This window comes from Pholcus phalangioides, unplaced genomic scaffold (assembly GCF_987345545.1).
Source record: "Pholcus phalangioides strain wild (caught in Gottingen) unplaced genomic scaffold, Ppha-v1.0 ptg000007l_1, whole genome shotgun sequence".
NCBI classification, from domain to species: Eukaryota; Metazoa; Arthropoda; class Arachnida; order Araneae; family Pholcidae; genus Pholcus; species Pholcus phalangioides.
The window spans coordinates 3433052-3458123 of record NW_028301600.1 but is presented as its reverse complement, the minus strand read 5'-3'; the positions used below and the strand labels follow the sequence as shown (position 1 = coordinate 3458123).

General features: G+C 35.4%; 1 protein-coding gene across 1 annotated transcript; it reads left to right on the top strand.

Annotated features, from left to right (window-relative positions):
* Window positions 1-1492: 1492 nt before the first annotated feature.
* LOC149084807 (vascular endothelial growth factor A-like) lies at window positions 1493-25037 on the top strand. The gene is made up of 5 exons (XM_089232544.1): window positions 1493-1640; window positions 15881-15995; window positions 17407-17597; window positions 19855-20150; window positions 20954-25037. Exons 1-5 carry the CDS (start codon window positions 1557-1559, stop codon window positions 21177-21179), a joined length of 912 nt encoding a protein of 303 aa, XP_089088670.1. The 5' UTR covers window positions 1493-1556; the 3' UTR covers window positions 21180-25037.
* Window positions 25038-25072: the final 35 nt, after the last annotated feature.

Here is a 25072-nt window from a genome sequence, read left to right as displayed (position 1 = left end):
AGCGCAACATTTTTTAGGAGGCCTACGAACTCAATTTCTGCATAAATATCTTGTATATGCTTATTGATAAAAATCTTCAATAATTTGGAGCCCTTGTTTGATTCGGCAACCCTAGGCCTCGTTAGCCCATTCGTTAAGATGCCACTACTCTCGTGCATGGAAGGACTGCTTCCTTGGTTGGTGCACGGGCTCACAAAGGGAAGTCAGACTCAAGTTTAGAGGACCTCCTCCTAATCAGATCATGGCCCGACGCTGTTTCAATGAAGATTTTGAATACTGAATAAAATATATAGGAATCTTTAAAAAAAGAAAAAAATGGGGGGGGGGGGGACATTGCCTATTGTCACCAGAAACGTTGCATAACTCGGCAAAATCACCAGTTATTCCTAAAATTTTAAAAAATTATGTGAATCGAATTGTCATGAATCGAAATGTACAAAGGATGTCCTGTAAGTGCTAATGCGGCCTTTATCTCATAAACCATTCGTCGTAGAGATATGATTTCAGTTTTAAAAATACTCGAAATGCGTTCAAAAATTTTATGTACCAGTTTTGAGGGTGGAAATACAGTGTGTCCCAAAACAAAAAAATGTAAATTTTTATAGTCCCCCCCCCCCCGTCCTCCAATTTCCAAATAGAAAGTTGTTGCCCTGTCTCTTCTGAGCTCACCAACGAAAATCCTACGTTTTAAGGCAATATTCTGAGATATCTGAATTCAGAAATTGAAGAAAAGTTGGGAAAGAACAGCAAAACTAACGGACTTCCCCCTTTATGTTGTTTTTCCCCAATTTTTCTGAGATTTTTAAATTCAAATATCTCAGCGAATATCACGCATAAGATTTTTGGTGGGCTCAGAACAGACATGGCAGCAACTTTCTAATGAGAAGTTAGAGGACAGGGGGGGGTCGTATAAAAATTTAGAATTATTTTATTTTGTGACACACTGTAATTCCAATCTCAAAACTGGTGCAGAAACTTTTTGAACGCATTTTGAGAACTTTCAAAATTGAAATCATACCTTTACGACGAAAATTTGATGGAAAAAAATAAAGATTAGCTGACATTTATGTTTTTAATATATATTTTTTGAATATCAAAAATGCAAAAACATTTTGAAAAATTCCAAAAAATGAATGGTCGGGTTTGAAAGGGCCAAAGAAAGTCAAAACGGCCAAAAATACGAAAATGTCCCGCAAAATATGAGACATATGGTCACTCGACTCATGCTGTAAATTGGCGGTCTGTCAAATTTTTTTTCATCCATATTACTGATCCCTTGGGAATAGAAAGGTTGAGAAACGGTGACAGTATACGTAACTGCACTTACGTACGTACGTATTACATAACGATGAGGAAAGGAATATTTTTGTGTGGCAGTGTGACGTCACGTCCGTTGTCATGGTTACAGCGTCCGCAAATCACAGCCGTCCTCGTCAAGTTGAGAATTTGCAGAGACGAGAAATACAGTTAGTTTATCCCTGGGATTCGCGCAATGCATTAACCCAGGTTGGTGTCCGCGGATAGCAAACCATGAGTCCGTGGCAGCAGCAGCAGCTATGACCCACTGGTTGACCTCTTGCTTCTTTCTTGTCGCTGCTTTTTTACGATGCATTCGATGCCTTCCACTCAAACAAACCCAGGTAATTAATTTTTATTCATTATAAGAGATATCATTTGTTTTGAGATCATTAACCCTCTATGGTTCATCCCCATAAAAACTTATTGAAACTTTTTTCACAAAAACTGACGTAAATTGGTGCAGTTTTAGCATATTTTTAAATGAAACAATACATCAACACGCAGCAATTGAATTAAGTAGATGGAATTTTTTAATTAGCTAAAATGTTTTATTAAGGGTGAAATATAATGTTTGCCTTGATCTTAATGTTGTAGTATATAAACAGATCAAATCTCACTATGTCGGCATCACTATAAAAGTTTTAGAAAAGTTCTTTTATAAAGTTTGAAAAATGTAACCAATAAGCGTATCAATTACATTCGGGTGAATGTAACCGATACGCTTATTGGTTGTTTTTTCAAGTTTTGTAAAAATTTTTTATGAAAATTTTAGTGTAATTCCCGGCCTTAGCAAAGTTGAATAGTTTTTATACCTTGAATTTTATTTCCAATTTCCTCAATTTGGTGCAATTTTATAAATCTCTGATCACATAAAATTTCAGCAGCTCTTAAAAAGTGATACCAACAAGGAATAAACTCTTTCTACATAGAAAAGTATTGCACTTATATAGCTGCATTTTGCATTAAAATGACACTAAAAGATGTATTTTCTAAAATACAAAAACAATTGAGGAAAGAAATTAGTATAATGGGTTTGTTTTTGACCATGCATTTACCATGGACATTCAAATATACGCGGAATCGGTTTACATAAATTGGTCGATTACATCCATTGACCAGAGAAGGTAAAGTAATTATATTTTAATTTTAGTAGTTATTTACAAAAATCTTTGATTTTCTACTCTGGGATACGCATAACAGGTGAGTGCTATTCCATGATTGAAATCGTTATTTTCTAAAATATTTACAAACAAATATTAATCGGGGTAATTCTTTTTTTTTTAATTTATGAATTTTTTAAATTATTTTTTTTGTCAATAATGCAGAAATTTTCGGATAATCGATTATTATTCACAGAAATTATACATATATTTTTGTGTTGTGTATAAAAAAAATTGTGTTTTTTTTTTAAGATGGCTCAACATAATACTATACATAGTCTATGTGTTACGGTAAATGTGATGAATCGGTTATTATGCATACTTACCAATCTTTTTGGTAAATTTGATAAATTTATCACTTTTTACCGGAGAATATGCATAATACCCATGCGTCGTCGGTAAGTTTGATAAAGACTAAAAATGTTATCACTTTTACCGGAGATTATGCGTAATACCCAAGCACACATGGATGGTAAATTTGATAAATACTGAGAACATTATCACTTTTATCGGCGATTATGCATAATACCCTAGTGTAATTAGTGAACTTCATAAATATGAAAAAAATTCAAATGATTCTAGTATGTGTGATGAATACAGTCGGATCCCGATATAATAATACAATAGATGTATGAATTATCATGTATAGTATATAAATAAAAGAAATACACTTTTCGCCAAGTTTGTTAGAACACGCTCCGTTGATGACTGGAATACTTTTAAAACATTTCGGAACCGTCTACATAGGGATTTAATCAGACGGAAAAGAGATTATTTTTTTGCAACATTTCAAAACTCTAACACTAAAGAAACCTGGAATAAAATCAACAATTTGCCCGGTAATCAGCATGACAAATCTCCAAATTTTCTGATCCACAACCATTCTCGCATCACCTCTCTCCCTCAAATTTGCAATCTTTTTAACAATCACTTCATTCAATTACCCAATATATTAACTTCCCGCATCCCTAGTACCACAGCAAATTTTCGGGACTATATAGAATTTCATTCATCAACCATTTTTTTAGAGCCTATCGAACTAGGTGAGATGGAATCTATTATTTCATCGCTTCCTTCGAAAAAAAGTTTCTGGAAACGACGGTATTTGTCCTTATGTCATCAAACAAACAGCAAAGCAAATTTCTGAACCTCTCACTTTAATCTTTAACCTCGCTGTTTCTTCTGGGACTTATCCCGATCTAATGAAAATTGCACGGATCTCACCAATCTACAAATCTGGCAGCCATTCAGACATTAATAATTACCGTCCCGTTGCAGTTTTAGCCTGCTTTAATTCTATTTTCGAAAAAATTCTTTATAAGAGACTTAACTCGTATTTAAATCAGTTTAACTTAATCTCCCACTGTAAACATAGGTTTAGAAAAAATCATTCGACGAAAACTGCCCTTCTTCAGGCCCTAAATTTTGTACAGGCACTTTCTTCGACTTAAGTAAAGCTTTCGATACTATCTCTCATAATATCTTAAGAACAAAACTCTATCACCTTGGAATTCGAGGACACCCACTTCAACTATTCGCTAGTTATCTTTCAGACCCAAAACAATATGTACAAATAAATAGCATTAAGTCACCCTTAGTACGATGCGATATTGGGGCCCCCTACTCTTTAACATATATGTAAATGACCTGGTGGTCTCTTTGGGTGATATTGAATTTAATCGGGGTGGCCTTGATTTGATTTTGTACGCGGATGACAAAAGTCTTCTTATATCCTCTTCCACAGTTGAAGAGTTAGTTTTTGTCACTAACCACTACGCCAACAAAATTTTCGATTGGTTTTGTTGCAATTCTTTAACAATGAACCACGTAAAAACCAAAAGTATCTTATTTCGACAAATTAACAAGCCGATTCCTCTTGTTATCCAACCAGTTCCCATAAATAATTTTGAAATTCAATACGATTCTTCAGTAAAATTCCTGGGTGTGGTTTTCAATTCTCACTTAAAATGGGATGACCATAACTTTTTTCCAATCCCATCTCGCTTTCATACATAAATGGAGGATAAATCTGATAAGTGGGTACTGTTTAAGTGGATGAAACTTTTAACTGAATGCTTATTCCGAAATCTTCAAACACAACGTAAATTACACTCCCCAAAAGTGAAACCGATTTTTTCTATCTACCTGTTTGCAAAAAGTGTAGAAAATATATTTGTAGTGGAAATTAACACGTAAAAATGTATACTTGGATAATTTTGTATTTTTGTACTAAACGAATTCAATAGAACCCTTTCACGTCGTTATTTGTATGATTGGCCGTATAAAGATATGTTATGCTGTCGGTCCTAACGGTATCCACTTATGGAGGTCGTCTACACATAATTAATGCAGGTTTCAATATCGAATATATTCTGTGATCAAATTATAGAATAGCAACTGGATGGGTTATAGACCTACTATAGGCCGAGAATTACCATTGATGAATGTGTTATGAAGGATTTAACGGTAAATTCCCATGTTTTAACATGATGTAGTGAAATGAAAACATGTATATCTAAATTATTTCTTTCAAATGTATCGCTCAATTATTTTTTTTCAATCATTCTGAAATTAGTTCGGTGTCGCTGGGACTCTCTGAAATGATTTCTGTCACTAATTCTGAAAGTATTTCGGCCACCAACTCGGAAATTATTTCTTTCATTAATTATGAAATTATTTCGGTCACTGACGACCCAGGTAATATTCCGATGCACAGCGTTAATGATGGTTGAATGCAAATTTCATCGATTTATTACTATTTTTTACTTTTAATCGACTTTTCAATGTTTTTCAGCTACTTCCTAAATCTAATCGGCGGGCCACCTCAAAGAGTTCCGAGGGCCGCATTTGGCCCGCGGAAGAATCACTCATGTGGTGAAGACCCCTGTGATTTACTATAACCGTGTACTATTTTATTATAAGATGAAAAACTATTCATTTTTAAGCTCCGTACGATTAAACTCATTCGAATTATTCGAATGAAACCAAAATAATTATTTTATCGATACTTTCGTTAAAAGCATCACTTTTCTATTAGTAAGAAGAGTAATAATAATGTTGTATTTACGTGTCGATAGAGAAGTACATAAAGAGTGAAAAAAAGTGCATTAGTCGCAGACAACACCTGTTGTTATACCTGTGGGATTTCTTTTTACATCTCTGAGAGACCTTTCACATTTTTAGCAGCAGGTGTAAGTAAGTGTTGTGAGTTTTGTTTCCGTGGATGGTGACCGTTGTCCTAGCGACTATTTTTTACTGGTGTTTCCCATCAACGAGCCGATGCATCTTTACAATGGTGTTGAGCTTTTCCAGTCGATATCATGCCATCGATCACCTCTCAGCGGGGAGACATTTCAACGGGATTAAGGGACAGCTGTGTATGTTTGTGTGTGTGTTTGACCTCATGCCATGTCATCAAAGTGTCCCGTAATTGCGATAACGGTCCCGTTAATAACTTTCTCCTGATATTTGGAAATGTGCTCAAACTTTCAATCGGATCGTCAGTATACAGCAAGGGTCTTCAACGTATGGCCCTCGGGCCACATTTGGCCCTCGGAGCTTTTTGTTATGGCAAGACGATTATTTTCAGAAAACAGTTGAAAACATTGAAAAATGATTAATTCTAGAATTAATGAAAGAAATAATTTCAAAATTGACGAAAGAAATAATTTCAAAATTGACGAAAGAAATAATTTCAAAATTGACGAAAGAAATAATTTCAAAATTGACGAAAGAAATAATTTCAAAATTGACGAAAGAAATAATTTCAAAATTAATGAAAGAAATAATTCCATTAATAAAGAATAAATTGATGGAAATTCAGAATTAAACAAAGAAATAATTTTAGAATTAGTGAAAAAAATGACATAAATCAATGAGAGAAATAATTTTTTGTAATTTCTGATAGAAATTATTTCACAATCAATAAAAGTAACTGCATACGTATAGAAAGAAATGATTTCAAGATATATTGAGAAGGAAAACAATTTCGGAATTACCGAAATAAATAATTGAAAGATCATTTAAAGAGTTCGGATTAAGATTCATCTCAGAATTAATTAATTCATTTAGCAATTAATCAAACTTTTTCAGAATTAGTGAAAAAAAATTATTTCAGAGCTAATTAAAACTTATAACGAATAAAGGGAATAATTTAAGAATAAATAAAAGTCTTCAATTTTTTTTGTCCCTGTTTAACCGTGTCTGAAAGATTGAAGACCCCTGGTATACAGTACACTCGTTTGTTTCAAAGAATTAATACGGTCCATAAACTTGGAGCTCAATTCATGAAAAGTTCACGTTGGGAAGTCCAATCATACAGTATGGCTATAATTTGCATTTCTATCTTTTACTAGGTTCTTATTGAGCATATCCGTAGCAAAAAACTGTTTAAGGTAGATTGAATGCCTCCTGAAACGTTGGGATATTTCCCTTTTTGTTTCAAAAAATTAGATCATTCTAAATTTGTCTGAGAACCAGTGTTTCTTATTAGAGCATTTGAATAAAAATGGATTATTACACGAACATTTTTTGCAAATGTACATCAATTTGCTTGACCAAGTGTTGTACATCTTCCCAGGGTTATGTATGTAAACCTAGAATTCTTCAATCTCAACATTTCGGATGCAGAAAGACGACATTTCTGGGAACTTGATGTTATACAACAGATTCGGAAAACTTTCTGAATGAAGAAATATCGGTGTTTCGGGGAAGGAAAATTCATCTCTGCCCTCACGGGGTTACCGCTTAGGTGATAGAGCACTCATCCGGCAAACGAGAGACCGGGGTTTGTGTCCCCGAGAGGGCAGAGATGGATTTTCCTTCCCTGAAACATCGATATCTCTTCATTCAGCCAGTTTTTCGAATCTGTTGTATTAACAGGGGAGAGTGACGTCTTTCTACACTTGATGTTATGTGTGCACATGCTTCGATTGTATGAGAAAACGTGCACTGATATCGTAAGAATATATTGTACTGTGACTATCTTTGACTTTGATCGGGGGTTTCACGCATCAAGGCATTGAATCGATAAGTCTCTGGCACATATCTAGAGTAAACCTTAAACATGGCTCTTATAAAGTCGATAGTACGTACTCGTCTTGAATAGCTTTTTTTCAGTACGCCACAATCTCTAGATAAGATCAGCATCAGCTACCATCTTCGGATATCACGAAATTACCGCAGCATACATTAAGTTTTATGAGCCAGGCCAAATTCTTGATGGAAGCTTCATTTTTCGACTCCAAACAAAGTGTTCAAGTGCTGCAATAAGGAAGTACAGACTACACAATACAAGTTCCTCTCTACTTTCTGATTCTAGAAATTGAAGACTTGTTTTGTAGATGGAATTTTTCCCCCCATCAAGATATTGTATATGCCTACGAAGCTGGTATTGATACTATTGTAATTTACATGGGAAAAATCCTGATGACAGACTGACATCTCAAAACATCATCTTCTCTTAAACTTCTGGAATCAGAAAATAGAGAGCAACATAAATCTGTACTTTGAGATGTCCTCAGATATATTGGTCTCTTTCTGATTCATCAGTTGAAGAATTGGTTCGAAGGTCTCTGGCACGTAAGAAAATGAAGTTTCCACAAAGAATTTGGCCATACCGGAGAAACTTCATCGATACTTCGGTGATTCCGTGATGCCTCAAGATGGTACCTGATGCTAATTCTATCGAAAGATTGTGGTGCATATTATAAAAAGAAGCTATCCAAGTACAAGCCAGCTACTATCAACTTTCAAACTGTGATTGTGATAGTGGTTCATGGTTGAGATTCAGTCCAGATAAAGGGTTTAATGCTTAGATGCATAAAATTTATTACCAAAGCTAGAGATGTCAATAGTATTACGTGACTTGGTATTTGTGACTCCGCGCTGAAACAAGACAGCCGGAGAAGATAAAAAAAATAGTATTGCGTATTCTTACGATATCAGCACGCTTTCTACAACGCTTTTCGAAGCACATGCATACGTAATTTTTCTTTGTAGAAATGTCTTTTTTGTATTAGTAATGTTAAGATTGTATTATGTGTTGTCTAGTACAGTGTTTCTTAACCTGAAGCCATATGGCCCCCTCGTGCTCCTGAGATACTTCAAGGGGGCCACGGATGAAAATTCAGTTGGAGGGGAGCCATGATAGGCTGCTAAGGGGGCCCAACAAAGAGCAGTTAATAAAAAATATTAAGATGTAAAGAAATGAAGCTTTTCAAGAGAAATATGAAAGGAAAAATGTGTGTTTTTCAGAATGAAGCAGAACTGCCCATAGAGTCAAGGCTGTCTTGAAACATGCACCCACCTGAACAAAGCCCCACGATAAAATGATATATTTGATACTAATATTTTTCGAGCATAATGTAAATTTATATATAGGTACTCCCAGGAGGGTAAGGGTCTCTGCTAAAATAGCCCTGCGTATAACCAGGGCCATATTAACACATTGAGCCTATCCAGGCATGACTCTGAGCCTGATGTCAATAGGGGGTCCTACATAATGACATCTGGTACGATAATTTGCGGAAATAAGTAAATACGTAAGCTGTTGTTTCCAGTGCTAAAGTAAGGGGTTTCAAAACATCTTTTTGCCCAAAGGCCCTATGTGTTTAAAGGGCATGGAACTGCCTATGGAAACTCGCACTGAATCAGAGGTCGACCTTCTTCATGAAATTTTTCTTTAATATCAATTTGCTCAAAAAATCAATTCAATAAGTAAGGTCTCACCAATTAATGGGGGAAGGGGAATAGTCCTTGATGAGAGGGGCTGGAGCAAGAAAAAAAATATGGTCCAAAGGGGGCCATGGGTCAAAAAAGGTTAAGAAACACTGGTCTAACGCACAGGAGTAGCCCTAGAAATTTTGCCACTCTGTTTAAGGCAGCTTTTCTCAACCGGGATTCCACGCTAGAAGTAGCAATGAATAATAATGAAAAATAGTTCAAATAAGATCCAGAGAACTTTCTTAGAGACGGCAGACGTTTACAAGAACTTAGTTAACATAGAACCGGGGCAGGGGGACTTGAGCAGATGCGAAGTGTGCGGTCGCACCGGGTCGAAAAACTGAATTTTATTGCATTGATTACGTATAATATTTTACGATAACTGTTTTAAAAAGCCAGAACTTGAAATTCTATTGATCTATTGATGAAAAATATATCTAATAAACATATATGCCGCGGCCCAAACATCCTTGAATGGGACTGATTTTTGACAGGACCCCAGACTAAGATTTCTAGCAAACTCTTTATATTAATTTTCCAGAAAATTTATAGTTTTAAATACAGTGAAATCTCATTAAAATGATACTCTACGGACCAAGAAAAATATCGTTGTAGAGGTAGTTATCGTTATATCGAGTGTCGTTGTTTGATTTCACTGCATTGGAAAAAAAACTGTTCAAGTCCGGAATTGCGCAGAACCCTTGATGGCTACGAAAATTTTCCACGGGAGCCAATCCTTTCCCCAGGGGTGGGTCGAGAAAAAAAAAATCTCTACCCGTGCGGGATTTATTTTTGGTGCCCCCGACCACGTTTTTTATTTTGGTCGACCAAGATTTCTTTTACCCTTTCAACTTAGATATAGCACCCCTCCTGGAGTGAGTGGCCTGTCACACGGCCCAAGACACGACCTCCTATATAACCTATATAGGAGGTCTAGGCTCTATATAGGTTATCTAGGTGGTCGTGCCCAAGAGCAATGTTATATTTTTTACACTATAGATGAGGGGCTCATGAAAAATCCTGGCTCGACTTTCATAGATTCTAACTCCGTTCTAAGATGAGTATGCCATTACGGAACCTTAACACTAAAGTAGTAACCGTGATCCAGGACCGTAACTAGGCTGGGGCAACCGGGGCGCCACCTCAGGGCCCTAAGCCAAATGTGAACCTCACAAAAAATATACACTCATTTTGTTTGCAACCTTTCCAAGGATCCCCAAGAAAAAGTCTGCCCTGGGTCCCCGAGAACACGCTACCGCCCTGCCATGACCGTTGAACGTTATACAGAGCGCCAAGCTCAAAAGAGCCCTATTCTCCTTCATTTTGGAGTAACACAATATTACATTGGCATAAAATGAGAATATTTGAAGGGTAAAAAAGAAAAGAAAATTGTCATATCCACCAGTTTATCAGATATTTGGGCACCATGTGTTTACACAAATACAAATACAACGCCATACAACAGGCAAAATGCCCAACGAGGTGGCTGATAAAAAGATGCCCATAAAAATATGGATGTCATATATTTCAAAAATACAGCAACCCAATTAAAATGCAATTACAAACAATATATATACATGGATAAAATATTATACAATGCCCATAAAGAATACTTATGGTTGTCTTATTCTAAGTATGGATAGCTTCTCGATTTACCCCAACATGTTTATCGTATTTCTTTTTAAGCGTGTCAATTGTGTTACAATTTACTACCTCTGGGGGTAAGCTATTCCATTTATTAACAACCCTATTAGAGAAAAATTCCCTGCTACACCTTAGCCTTGCATTGTCCCTCACCAATCGATACTGGTGTCCCCTTGTAAAAGCAGTCGATTGGCAGTGTACTAAAAGTTCATGGTCCATCCTATCCATCCCATTGAAAATTTTGAACACTTCGATCATATCTCCTCGACACCTGCGTTCATCCAATGTAAACATATTCAAAAAATGAAGTTTCTCTTCATAACTCAAGCCCCGTGTGCCAATAAAGGCACGCGTAGCTCTTCTCTGCACCCCTTCAACCAAGTCAACCTACACTGGGAGAATGATTTGTTCGCACATCAAAATTTTATTCCTCACAAGCTGAGTTTTGACTTCTCCAAAAGGATCCGAGCTTTTTTCACACTAAAAAAACACAGATGGTGTTATAAATAAATGCGAGTGGAAGAATCGACACTCTTCTCACAAAATGTGATCAACAACTAACCCCCTTTCATTCGTTAATAGTTCATTATTGTTAATTAAGATAACCACAAGAAATTTGCATGTACGGATTATAGGCAAAAAAATTATGGTACTGCATTTATAAAGATAATGATGCCATTCAAGTATAATTCGGCATATCAAAACAAAGAAAAATGAAATAAAAACTCTGATTTTTTTTTGGGAAAATGATTTATCGTGTCTGTGATTAATGTTACAACAAATCATATCTTTTCAAGAAAACATATTTTCTGAATATTATGCTCAGGTGAACTCGGAAAGAAAAGTCTTCTGGTCTCGAATCCAGGACCTCGTAGAAATGTGCCAGGCATGTTATGTCATAAAATATGAATATTTCAAAAAGTTATGCACTGTAAAAATTTGAATTATCAGATCTGAAATATTAAAATATTTTACAAATAAATGAGTCATAAATAATGAGTCTATAAAGTAAATATACCTTTTTTCGTTTTACAATATTATTCGTATATAAACATATACACACAAATAGATACTTGCGTTGCGCACTTTTTGAAAGAGTATAGCGGAGAGCAATTTTTGTTACTAATCAGGGAAGTGGGCCTAGTGCCCAGACGGGAAGAGATATTAAAACCAGAGTGATATCATTGGATTTATCTTTGCAATGTGGAATCTGAGCGATACCATCGCTTTTGATTTGCGTTGCGTACTTCTTGAGTGAGCGTTTAAAGAATTTCGTCACGCAACTTTTTGAGAATGCTCCCGGATGATTTAAAAGACGTATTCACGTCAAAAACTAATAATTAATACTACATAATAATATAATGGACTTCCCATAAAAAAGATTATGGTTGTCTTAACTAGGCATGGATGGTCTCTCGATTTATCCCACTACGTATATATACTCTTTTTATCCCACTATGTACTTCTTTTTAAACTTATCAATTGTGTTAGAATTCTCGATTCGCCCGGAGGTAAGCTATTCAATTTATTAACAACCCTATCAGAGAAAAACTCCTTGCGACACCACAACCTGGAATTGCCCTTTACTAAACGATGCTGTTTCCTTGTCGCAGCAGTTGATTGACCGTTGTACGTTGCTATTTACGTAAAAATGAAAAATTAACTTTACAAATGCGATGTCGAGAAGAAATACGGACGTATATTTTATCATCATAATCGTGACAATTCACACCAGCATTAATAAAGAAAGAAAAAGGAGACCAAAAAATACATAAATAAAGCAGCGAAAAACTTGACGTGGCAATGAAATTTACGATATCTTTACAGACATGCGACAGACAGTGGTGTTTGACCTCCAAAAGTTAGATGCAGTATTTATAGCGATGTAGGCATATGTATAATGGCTGTGTGTGCGCATTTTAAAAACGGACATTACCACGGTTCTTCACCGATCATAAATCGACCACGTATTTGATGTTTGACGTTTTTTTTCAGCTTTTCTCAGAATATTATTCTCAATAATCCATGCGAGTGCTCTCGAAGTATTTGCATACACGACGTGACAGTTGTTTGTTCGACGACAGATGGCACTTGTAACGCGTAAACGGAAACATTAATTAAAGTCGCGTTTGAACTGCCACTAGTCACGTGACGACATCACTAACGCTATCATTAGAGCGAGCGTAAACGTGAGAGAACTCAGCGGGGGATGAAACGACCCTCGGGGAAAACAATCAATCCTTATGTCACATCTGTACGATCAATTCCAACAGATATGACCGACATTACAGTACTCACAAAATTTACGTTGAAAAAATTGTTTTTATTTCCAAGTCAGCAATATGTTTCGCTAATGAATTTGGGTACAGCAGGTCTTCATTTTGGTCTTCAACGTTTCAGACACGACGGGACAAATTGAAACTTCCCAAGAATCCTGCGGGCCACCAATTCATGTAATTTAGTGACATCTTAATACAGGGGTCTCCAACGCATGGCCCACGGGCCACATTTGGCCCTCGTAGCTTTTTGTCGTGGCCACCGATCGGTTTCAGAAAATGATTATAACATTGAAGACGATTAATTCTATTTCTAAAATTAATGAAAGAAATATTTTCGGAATTCATGAAAGAAATATTTTCGGAATTAATGAAAAAAATATTTTCGGAATTAATGAAAGAAATATTTTCGGAATTCATGAAAGAAATATTTTCGGAATTCATGAAAGAAATAATTCTAGAATATTGATAAACATCCAGAATTAATGGAAATTCAGAAATAATTTCAGAATTACTGAAAGAAATAAATTATAAAATCAATGCGAGAAATAATTTTGTAATTTTGTGATAGAAATTATTTCACAATCATTAATAGAATTGCCTAATTAATGAAAAAAAAGATTTCCAGTTATATATATATTGAGAAGGAAATAATTTCAGAATTACCGAAATAAATATATACAGAATCCTTTGCAATGATTTCAGATTAAAATTAATCTCAGAATTAATATAATTTAATCAGTAATTAATCAAAACGTTTTCAGAATTAGTGTTAAAAATATTTTTAGAACTAATAAAAATTGATAATTAATAAAATAAATATATATATAATTTCAGAATACGTGTCTTCAATTATTTCAAAAAAGTTTTTGATCAATTGCTGAACGAATTAATTCTGAGATGAATTTTAGTCTGAAATCACTTTAAATTTATTCTTTAATTTTTTATTTCGGTGATTCCGAAATCGTTGTCCTTCTTGATATGTTTTGAAATCATTTCTTTGAATAATTATGCAATTACTCTTATTGATTGTGAAATAATTTTACATCAAAAATTACGATATTATTTCTCTCATTGATTTGTAAATTATTTTTTTCACTAATTCTGAAATTATTTGTTTCAACACTTCTAAATTTATTTTTTTCAGTAATTCTGAATTTTCATTAATTGTGAAATTATTTCCTTCATTAATTTTGAAATTATTTCTTTCATTAATTTTGAAATTATTTCTTTCATTAATTTTGAAATTATTTCTTTCATTAATTTTGAAATTATTTCTTTCATTAATTTTGAAATTATTTCTTTCATTAATTTTGAAATTATTTCTTTCATTAATTCTAGAATTAATCGGTTTTCAACAGTTTTATGAAGATGATCTGCGGGCCACAACAAAATGCTTCGAGGGCCAAATGTGGCCCGCGGTCCATACGTTAGAAACCCCTGGTGTACAGGGTGTTGAAAAGTGAAATAATGAGAATATACAAATGATTTTATTCATTATCTTTTTTTCTTTTTGTTCTAAGACACTGATTTCCAATAACATCAAAATAAATCGCAGACTTGGATTAGAACAAACTCACCTTATAAAGTTCTTATTTTTCACTTTTATAAACATTTGTATATTTATATTTATTGGTTGCTTGTTTCGAATCACAATGTACAACCAACATGCATTTTTCTATATATTGTTTTCTCCCCATTTTCGTAAAACAGTGAGTTTTCAAAAAAGACAAGGTTGTCTTTTTGAAAACTAACCTTGTTTTTTGGCTTTTCATAAAAACAAAATTGGAAATCATGTTTTACGCACGTTTCGATGTTTTTGTCGTGGGATTCGTATTCTTTATGTGAGTATTGTTTTGACATTCTCAGTGGCGTAGAGGACTTCTTTCGGTTTTCCCGCCATGTACATGTAAAAACGAAAACCTTCGCGATTCTTCATTTCTTTCGCAACTAAATAAATACAAAAATGAATGAAGTACATATAGTTGTGTTATGGTAGCGTTTCTCAAACAATGGTCCGCGGACCGCCGCGACGATGGTAAAGGTGGCCCGCAGGCAGACTTGATTATTTTAATTCTAATTGTATGAAAAATATTTTATTGATATTAGTAATATTCTTATGGGTTCAAATGAAAATTAGACCTTCATTCTTAGGGTAACCATATCTAATCGAAGAAAATACTGGAAATCGCAATAATATGAAGTAAATTATAGCCAAAAAATGCAATTTGACAAAATTACTGAAGAGTCGGGAAATAAATGACTGCGGCAAATCAGTGAAATCGCTGCAAATTATAAATCAGTGGAAAAGTGAAGGACTGAGACTCACTGGGAACTGAAATGTAGTTCACATAAAAAACGTTGAACTTGACAAAATATGTAAGATTTAAGATGAGTATTTATATTCTTAGTCATAATTATTATAGTATTATATATATATATATATGAAAGTTATCTTCATTCTCTATTTTAAGTAAAGATTTAGAAATTCGAATAAGCTTCGTTGAAAAATACGGGACAATTGTATGAAATCGGAACAGACAAAAACCCAGCAATGTTCCGTGAAATACAGGACGTATAGTCACGCCACTCATGTTGTAAGTTAGAGGTCTGCCGGATTGTGTAAGATATTTTACTGGTCCTTGGATTCAGAAACGCTGTGCTATGGAATTTCAAATAATCGAGTATGCCGATACAACTTTCAAGTACATACATATAATATTAATGAAAAAAATTCAAGTCTTGATTTGGTTTAAACTTTGATTGTACCACACACAGGTGCCGGAAGACTTTCTCATAAGGCTTCAATCTGCTCAGAATGCTAGCCAGTTTTTGGATCGTTGGGTCAATCAAGCTGCTCTTCAAAGATCTTACTTGTTAGAAGACGACGACGGTAAATAGATATACGTTTCGGTATTTTATCCAGTTCTTATTCGTGTTAATAAGTACCGACCAACCCTGTTACTTTCACCGAGTGTTTTAAAAAAATCCTTAATGAACTAAAAATCCGCGCATCTTCTAATATTAAAACATATCAGGCATTTTGATTCAGCCGTTTTGAATATACATTAAACCGTCAATTTAACGAACCCCAATTCTATCAATGAAATTTCAAGGTTATTTTATTTCTCTGAAAATAAAAAACGAAAATAAAAATTATAAAGACTGCATCAGAAATAAATCAAAATTGACAATGCAAAGGATTTATACGTCTAAAAACAATGTAAATATTTTATTTCGTTATTGTTATAGATATTGATGAAATTGTAGAGAGCTACATATAATACAGTACAATGTTCTGATATATGTTTATGTTTAAAAAAAATCTTATTCATGTCGCTTTCTGTTTTTAACGGGTACCCCTTCGCACACAAATAGTATAATTAAAATTTGAAGTTAGCAACATTACTTTTCCAAAGTCGTCTGTGAAACCGACTTTTCTATAATTTACGTTCGTGATTTAGGTCAAGAGCAGGGGCGGCTTAAGAGCAATCTGTCTCTCTTGATGCCAACAAAAAAAATTCCATGTTTCTAAGTGCAATACTCAGAGATATTCGAATTCGAAGAACGGAGGAAATTTGGGAAAGAACAGCGTTAAATGCGGTCAAACCGTTTTACCCGCATATAACGATGTCCTTTTCCAAATTTGCTCCATTTTTCAAATTCGAATATTTTTGCGAATATTGCACTTAGAAACATGGAATTTTTGTTGTTGGCATCAAGAGAGACAGGACAACAACTTTCTGATTGGAAATTAGAGCACAGGGGGGGACCGTATATAAATTTAGATTTTTCATTTTGCTACACGCATTGTATTTTCACTCTCAAAACTGGCACAGGGTAATTTTTCAACGGCTTTTGAGCATTTTTTTAAATTGGAATCGTACCTTTACGACAGATGGTTAATGAGATAAAGGCCGCGATAGCACTTACAGGACACCCTGTATATATAGTTTATATTTTCTTTAAATATTTCAAAAAGTTAGCAAACAAACTCATTTGACAACATTTAAACAAATATGCCTAAAATTTCAAATATTCATGACCTCGAATTGCTGTAAATTTTCTATTTTAATTAATATTTCCTTTTCTTCTTCAAAAATTCTACCTATGATTTTCTATTTTCAAATTTAAAAAATATAAAGATGAGACTTTTTGCACCCGATTCATGAGTGCAGCCTACACTAAGAAAATTTTCAAATCGTTAAAGTTTAAGGAACAATTATTATCGGGAGCGCTCTTGGAGAATTATTTCAAATTATATTCATAATTTCCTGAATACACGTATGTGTTTTGGCCAACAGACGGAGCAACAGCAGAAGTGGCTCGCCCTGCAGCCTGTATCCCAGAGATGACCGTGGTTGAATTTCAGAAACCGTATGATTCTTCCGTCGTCGTTTGGCCATCTTGCACCAGAGTTAGGCGTTGTGGTGGATGTTGCAGTAGTAAACTACTTCACTGTACTCCAACAAGGACGAGTACTGTCACAGTCAAAGTAAGATGATAATTATCGAAATATATGTGTATTCACTGGGGTAAAAATTACTTGACCAAATTACCGGTCCTAGTATTTAACAGAATGGTATCAGTTACCCAAGCGCGGATCCAGAGGGCGATGGGAGCGATCGCCGAAGAGCCGAATAATATAAGAGACATTTTTCTGTTCCCCTAAAGTACGGTATGATCCAAATAACCTGTACAATAAGCTGCTTTTGCGACACATCGCTCTGGATCCGCCTGCGTCCATTTCATTCGATGCTGAAGATGTCTGCCTTCGCTCAACTCGAAGGTGAAGATGTCTGCCTCAGTTTATTTTACAGCTGAAGATATCTACCTCGGCTCATTCGCAGATGAGGACGCCTACCTCCACTCCATTCGCAGCTGAAGATATTTGATTTTTTACCTCTGGTTCATTCGCAGCTGAAGATATTTGATATTTACCTCTGGTTCATTCGCAGCTGAAGATGTCTACCTTCACTCAGGCAAGGATCCAGAGTTGCGGGAGGGATCAATAAGAACGAGCGTCCCTTCCAAGAGCCGAATACTAATGTAAGGAAAGCGTGTCTGTCCCACGATCCAACGAACTTAAACAATTCCCGGCATATCGTCCTGGATTCGCGCCTGGAGTTACCATGGCTTTCTTTCCCAATACTGTTCTAGAAACACTTGAGAAATCTCTACAGAAGGATACTTCACATTTTCATGATCCGCAATTCATATTATACTACTTGGTGTCAGAGCAGTGGGCAAAATTGTCCAAGCTCTTCCTTCTGGGACACCAACGAATGATGAGGGGTAAAAAAAAATAGCGTTTTTTTAACTATGTGATCCCTTCTTCGCAAAAACTCACTTGCTAAATTTTAATGAGAAAAATACAATCTTATAAAAGTTATTCAAATCATACTTGAAACTGGGACACAAAATAAGAACTTACTTTCACAGGTGATTCTTATTCGTATGATTATGAACTTTACTTCTTGGTAATCGATTGGATAGTGCATCAATTCGATCGTGTCCGGGAAATTCATCACTGGGAAAATTCACCGACAACAGTTCGACATGGAGTAAGCAAGTGAACGCGTGAGTGAATGAATGAGCGATTGAATGAGTGAATGAAAGAATGGGAGATTGAGTGAGCGAATGAATGAACGACTCATTCACTCGCTAGGTCACTCACTTTGTCATTCACTCGCTAGATCACTCATTCTATCACTCACTTGATCGCTTATTCTATCATCAACTCACCATGTTTCTCACTCTGTAACACACTTAATCATTTAGTTACTCACTTGCTCACTAGGTCGCTCACTCTGTAACACACTTAATCATTTAGTTACTCACTTGCTCACTAGGTCGCTCACTCTGTAACACACTCAATCATCTGATAGCTCACTTTGTCACTCGCTCACTCGGCCCACCACTGAGTCACTCAATATTACACTCGCTTGCTCACTAGGTCGCCCATTCAGTCACTATGTCATTCCCTCACCATACTCGCCTAGAGTACCAAAGGATGTATAGAGGTGTCGCGAGTTCGATACCCGGTTCGTCCTTGCCAGAAAACTTTCCTGACACAAGGGTGCAACAAAAAACGGCGACTTGACTGCAGCAAAAAAAATCCCTACAGCAGGGAGTCCCCCATCGAGGGGTTAGCGCACCAACCTTTCGATGAGTATAAAAAACAAGCCTGCCGTTCGGAATCGGCAATAAATTGTAGGTCCCGGTCTAATTAGCCCTCACGTGCAGAAAATGACCGTGGTGTGACAAAAATGATCAATGATCATTCCCTCACCGCCATCAACCACTCTTTCACTTACTCACTAACAACTGTATCATTCACTGAGTCACTCACTGTCATTCCTCGCTCACTTAATGGCTCACTGACTCGTGCCAAACTGTTGGCGGTGAGTTTTCCCATCGGTGAATTGCATGGCAGTGAATATATTGTTCTCGGTGAATTTCCCGTAAATCGATTCGTTAGGTCTGAGTCTAGTTTCTGCGAATAGCATGAAAGTAAAAGTCGTTTGAAATCAGCTTTAAACTGCATGTCCCGATCGGGTCTGCCTGCGTGTGCGTAAAAATGGCAGCGATGCCATAAAAGTGATCGGATGATTTGAAAGGTCAAGCACACTTCTTAAAAGTATCAGCTTAAATCAGAGAAAAAGGGGTTGAATAGCTAAATAACGAATGTCGATTTATTGTTTCGTGTTTCAGTGTTGCTAATGTTTTACCTTCACAATTTCATTTTGTAGGTAATAAAAGCCCGTTATCCTCATCCCGGAGCTGAAATGCTAGATCTTGAAGGTTACGACAGTGTCCGATTGGAACAGCATGACAGGTGCGCTTGTTTGTGCAAAGAACAAGCTCGGGACTGTACAGCACAGCAGATCTATCAACCTGGACAGTGTCGATGCGTATGCAAAAACCAACTGGATTCTCTGCATTGCAATACGTCCGATAGATACTGGGACAATAAAGAATGCTTTTGTCGATGCAGAAGAGAGACCGAATGTTCAACCGGATCTCGTTTTAACAAGCAGACATGCAGGTACATATATATGTACCTTGATAAATTATGAAGAAAATTAATTTTTCTTTTAAATTAATAAAAATCTTATTATATAGAATAAGAAATATATTTCAATTACGTGAAGAGAGACGGCTTTTTTTCAGCCTAAGCTATCAAGGAAACAGATATTTTCTGGATATTATGCCGAGGTGAGCTCGGAAAGAAAAGTCATTGGGTCTCCTCCGGGACTCGGACTCCCTTGCAAACAGGGAATCCATCTACAATTAACCATCTTCATCACTACTTTACCAACAAATTCCGGTCATATATCGCCATATGGCAATTTCCACCAGAGTTAGGTGGGAAATGAAGGTACCATCTATCGTTGGTCGCATCAGGTTCGGTAGGTAAAAACTTATTCCTGATGTTCTTGCCTGGATTCGAACCCGCGGAATTTGACAGTAACCTTCATTAGTGGAAGACGAACATCATTCCACTGCGCCACTCGTTCACTACACCAGTGGAGACACGACCCTACCGTCCTTACTTCACGCCACAGTGCGTGAAATAAGGCAGGGTTAGCTTTTACTTCAGCGCCTAACACCACATTTAGTGAAATAAGGAAGGCAGGGTCGTGTCTCCAGTGGTGTAGATGGTGGAATGCTGAACCGGTTTGCAAGAGGGCCCGGGTCCGACAGACGACCAGATGACTTTTCTTTCAGAGTTCATCTCGGCATAATATCCAGAACATGTTTTCCTTGATTTCAATTACATGTTAATCGTTACTTGTGCTTTGCCATTTCTTTTAATATTCAGTCAATGTGTGTGCTTTTTTGTTGTAGGTGTGATCGTGTTAGGTCTTCTGTTCTGGCCGAAATAATAGACAGTGCCGTATCCTATCACAGATCTGCAGCACGAGATGACATCGAAAGCCAAAGTTATCGGCTCAGGTACTCTGGAGTTGGAGATGACAGACAAGTTGGACCTTTTGAACTTCCTCATTACCAACACACGGGAATCAGTCTCTTAGTGGAAAATGGCACTCAAACATATTGGACAGAAGGATGATAACCTTTCCAACATAACAAAGAGGATACTATTTCTCATACCTAAACTAAAAAAATTGGGGTGAAAATCAATCGAAAAATCTCTGCGTCTGATATCATTGCAGAGAATCAGAGCTTAGCCAGACAAATTTTTCCACCAGTTATAATTCGGTTCAATACCAAATTGACAAAAAAAAACCATTTTTTCGGACAACAGGGTCAGGAAAAGACGTCGAGCAAATACATACATTTTGTAACTGGTACTGGAGCGAATAATATATATTATTAGAAAATAATTTATAATCACTTTTTATGAATAACGTCTAACAATAATGATCTGCATATTTTTGTAAGAAAATGGCGAACATATTTATATCTGAGAGACTGTGATTTACCTGTAAACAAACGATAAAAAAAAGAGGTAATGACCTCACAAAAATTCGAAACTAGAATAAATTAGAATGTACTCAAATTTGGATGAACGATTCTTCATCTTTCGAATAAATTTTATTTGAAAGAGTAGTAAAGTATCAAATATAAAAAAATTACTTCAAAGCTATGAAGCAGAATTTTATGTCATCAAAACAAGATTAGAGCACAAATACTGTAAGTTGCTGTCATGTCTATAGTGGAATCGTCATGAAAATGTACCAAATGACACGTCGGACCACCCTTGGTCTTAGAAACTGCCACTGTTTATTTGAAGAAAACGTAAAAAAAAATTTCACTGATATTTCCAATCCGACGCTATTACGAGAATATTTATGAGTTCATACATCAACCCCGAAGAAGTCTGTTTGCTCAAATCCTCTTTACCAATTCATTCGACATGCGTTTCAAGAGTTAAATCCCAGAAATTGTTAAAAGTCACTTTTAGGCGGTTAGTCCACTGGAAGCGACTTGAAGCGATAAACAAGTAGGTCGCAGATACTCGTATTCGTAAGACTGCTCGCATTGCACAGGAAGTCCGAGAACCTCGTCCATTAGCAGCGATCATAAGCTAGTGATTTGCGTCTACAACAGCAGACGAGAAAAATTTCCGATTCCAACGGGATCACACGTCACTTCCCGTATCTGCGCAGGCACAGTACTGTTTACTTTTTTCGCGCTATATATTCGCTCCGTATTTTTCCTCCTCTACTTGGTCTCTCCTTTCCCGCGTGAACATGGAAGCTGAAAATTTGATAATTGCCGTTCATGTGTGTGGATTGAGTAATCGATTAAATATAATTATTCATTTATTTACAACAACGAACGCCTCCGAGTTTGTGTCAGATGTCTCATTGAATGTTTTAACAAATAAATTCAACCGATAAATTTTCTCAAAAAAATTTTAGTTTTTCTATATTTCCTTAAGGTTATTTAACGAACACTCGTCTGCATGGAATGCAGTCGCGAACTGAGTAGAGTGTAAGTTAATAAGTAGAGTAAAGGTCGCGGTTTCAGTGAACGACATCAGACGCCCTTTGTCGTCAGACTTAATGTCGGCTGTTGCTTCTCGAGTAGTTTGCCTCATGTTGTCGCTTCCAGTGGACGACCAGCCTTATGTCTTCATCAAACAGTTGATTCCAGCTTTACTGTAGGAATCGTTATTTTAATGAAATCAGGTTCTTATTGGAAAAGACCTGGTCATCGAAGATTTAAAATCTTGAAGACTATTCTAAGATCATCGAGGGATTGCATTGAAACGTGAGAGAGAGACGCATGTTCTAGAAAGAAATTCTACTTGCTTGAATAAGGCAGATAGGATCAATTGCTTCATATTGTTGACACCACTGTTTGTCTCGTTTCATCATGCACCTACTGAAGATGAATTTTAACAAATTCGAAATACTACGACTTTTTTTTAGCATATTAGCTGCACATGCATTTTTGTGGTTTTCAACATAGATAGATGGAAAGAGGATAAAATGCTTCATCCGGAAATCACATTCAAACAGAATATTACGCAACAATTTTCAGAAGTAGATTTTTTTTAGTTGTCACCTGACCAATATTTTCTCGTCCGTCCCTTTCTATCAATATAATTTGCTGTCGTCGATCATATTTTTATTGTTTGATAAAATGGTTTTTAAAAAAAATCTTGCTGAGATTTGTCATTTTGAAGATATTTGCGAAAAAAAGCAATTCGCATCTTTCCCATTTCACAGCAATCTATATTTAAGAACGTATAAAGAAGACTTTATACCTTGGAACAATATTTTTCAAACTTTTTTTTCCAAATCAGTTTTTACCGTAAAATTTCTTTAAGTTTATTTTCAGTATCTGTATATTGTATGAAACATGGGGGTGATATTTAAATTACCATTCTGTTCAACTATAATTATGAGGTATGGATTTAGAAGCAGGCTAAAATGTCCCAAGGTACAACATTGGGTCTTGTATCTTGACACACGTAATGTTGTACCTTGAAACAGGGTAAAATTACAAAGACAAAAAAAATACAAATATCACTAAAAAATAATGTAATGATTATTTTTTTAATATGTATTATTTATTGAAATAAAAACATCAGAACAAAATGACAAATATGATTAATAAAATGTAGGCCTATATACGCAAAAGTAACAATAATTGGAAGTAGGAACGTATTTACGTAGATGAAATACATATTATTTTACATTATACTTATAGAAAGGAAAATATATTAAATGTTTTTAAATCTTTAGTTCTGTCAGTTCGCTTGGTGTTGGGTGATTTCATTAGAGATACAACATCCGTGATATCAGCATTTGTTATAATCTGGCACCGATAAACAGTGAAATATTTTCGCACCTTTGTTGTTGGATAGATCTCTGTGTTCGACGCATCTCACATGCGTTTATATTTTCATCAAATTTGGCCAGGAAATAACCAAACGTGTATGAAAGAAAAGAAATTGGGATAGCGGAAGTTTTTGTAGAAGTATATAGAACTAAAAAATTTCAAATATAAATTATATTTAAACGCAAAAGAAGAAATTAAAACTTAAAGTTGTAACTTAGTGTAAGTTGAATATTCCAAGATAAAGTAGGAAAATTTCAAGTTCTATACTGTTCCACGGTACACGATCTTTTGTTTCAAGGTACACGATTTTTAACGCGATTTGTGAAAAAAATATTAATAACTTTATTCACAGTGCTTGGTATGATTGAGCACTTGGTATGGTTAATCAGGTGATTGCATAGATTATAATTAGTAAATATAGCTCACTAAAATTGCAATGTTGAGAAGAACACGGAAAAAACTACACAATTTTGTTACTGAAACAAATTACAGTACTTGTAAAATCTGTCAAGGTCACAGACAAAGCGCAGAAACAACATTCAGTGTTACGAGGTTATACAGTATATACATATTTTTAATCTCTTACACCCTCCAAAAATATCAGCTAGAATGCAATACTATTGAAAGTATTTCGTGTTTCAAGGTTTACTATAGTCAAAAGGTGCAAAAGTTTTCTTTTCCAACTTCTTTCCAATAAAGTTTTACCTACTTTGTTTTTATTGAGAGGTTTGTTCGATTTTATGATAATTATCATTTTTTTTCTATCAAAATACGTTCGAAGCCTTCACCATAAACCTAAGTGTGAAACTGTAAAACGTGCATTTTTTAGAGGTATTTTGTGTGAAATTCTTGAAATTGACTAAACACTATAAACCAATCTGTAACTCAACTAGTCTTGGGGCTGATCATGTATTTGGTTTGTGCTAAAAAAAAGTATTAACATACGCATATTAACTGTCCTGCCTATAAAAAGTATTATAGCCTAATTCTTTATGATTGTGCCTGTATAGATGGTCACTGGTTGCTAATAATGTGTATATATATATATATGTGTGTATCTTTTTTTTTCTTCTGAAACAAACAATTATGTTTGTAATAAAAGTTGTGAATTTGAGAAAGGAAATAAATACATTTACTAATGTTTTTTCC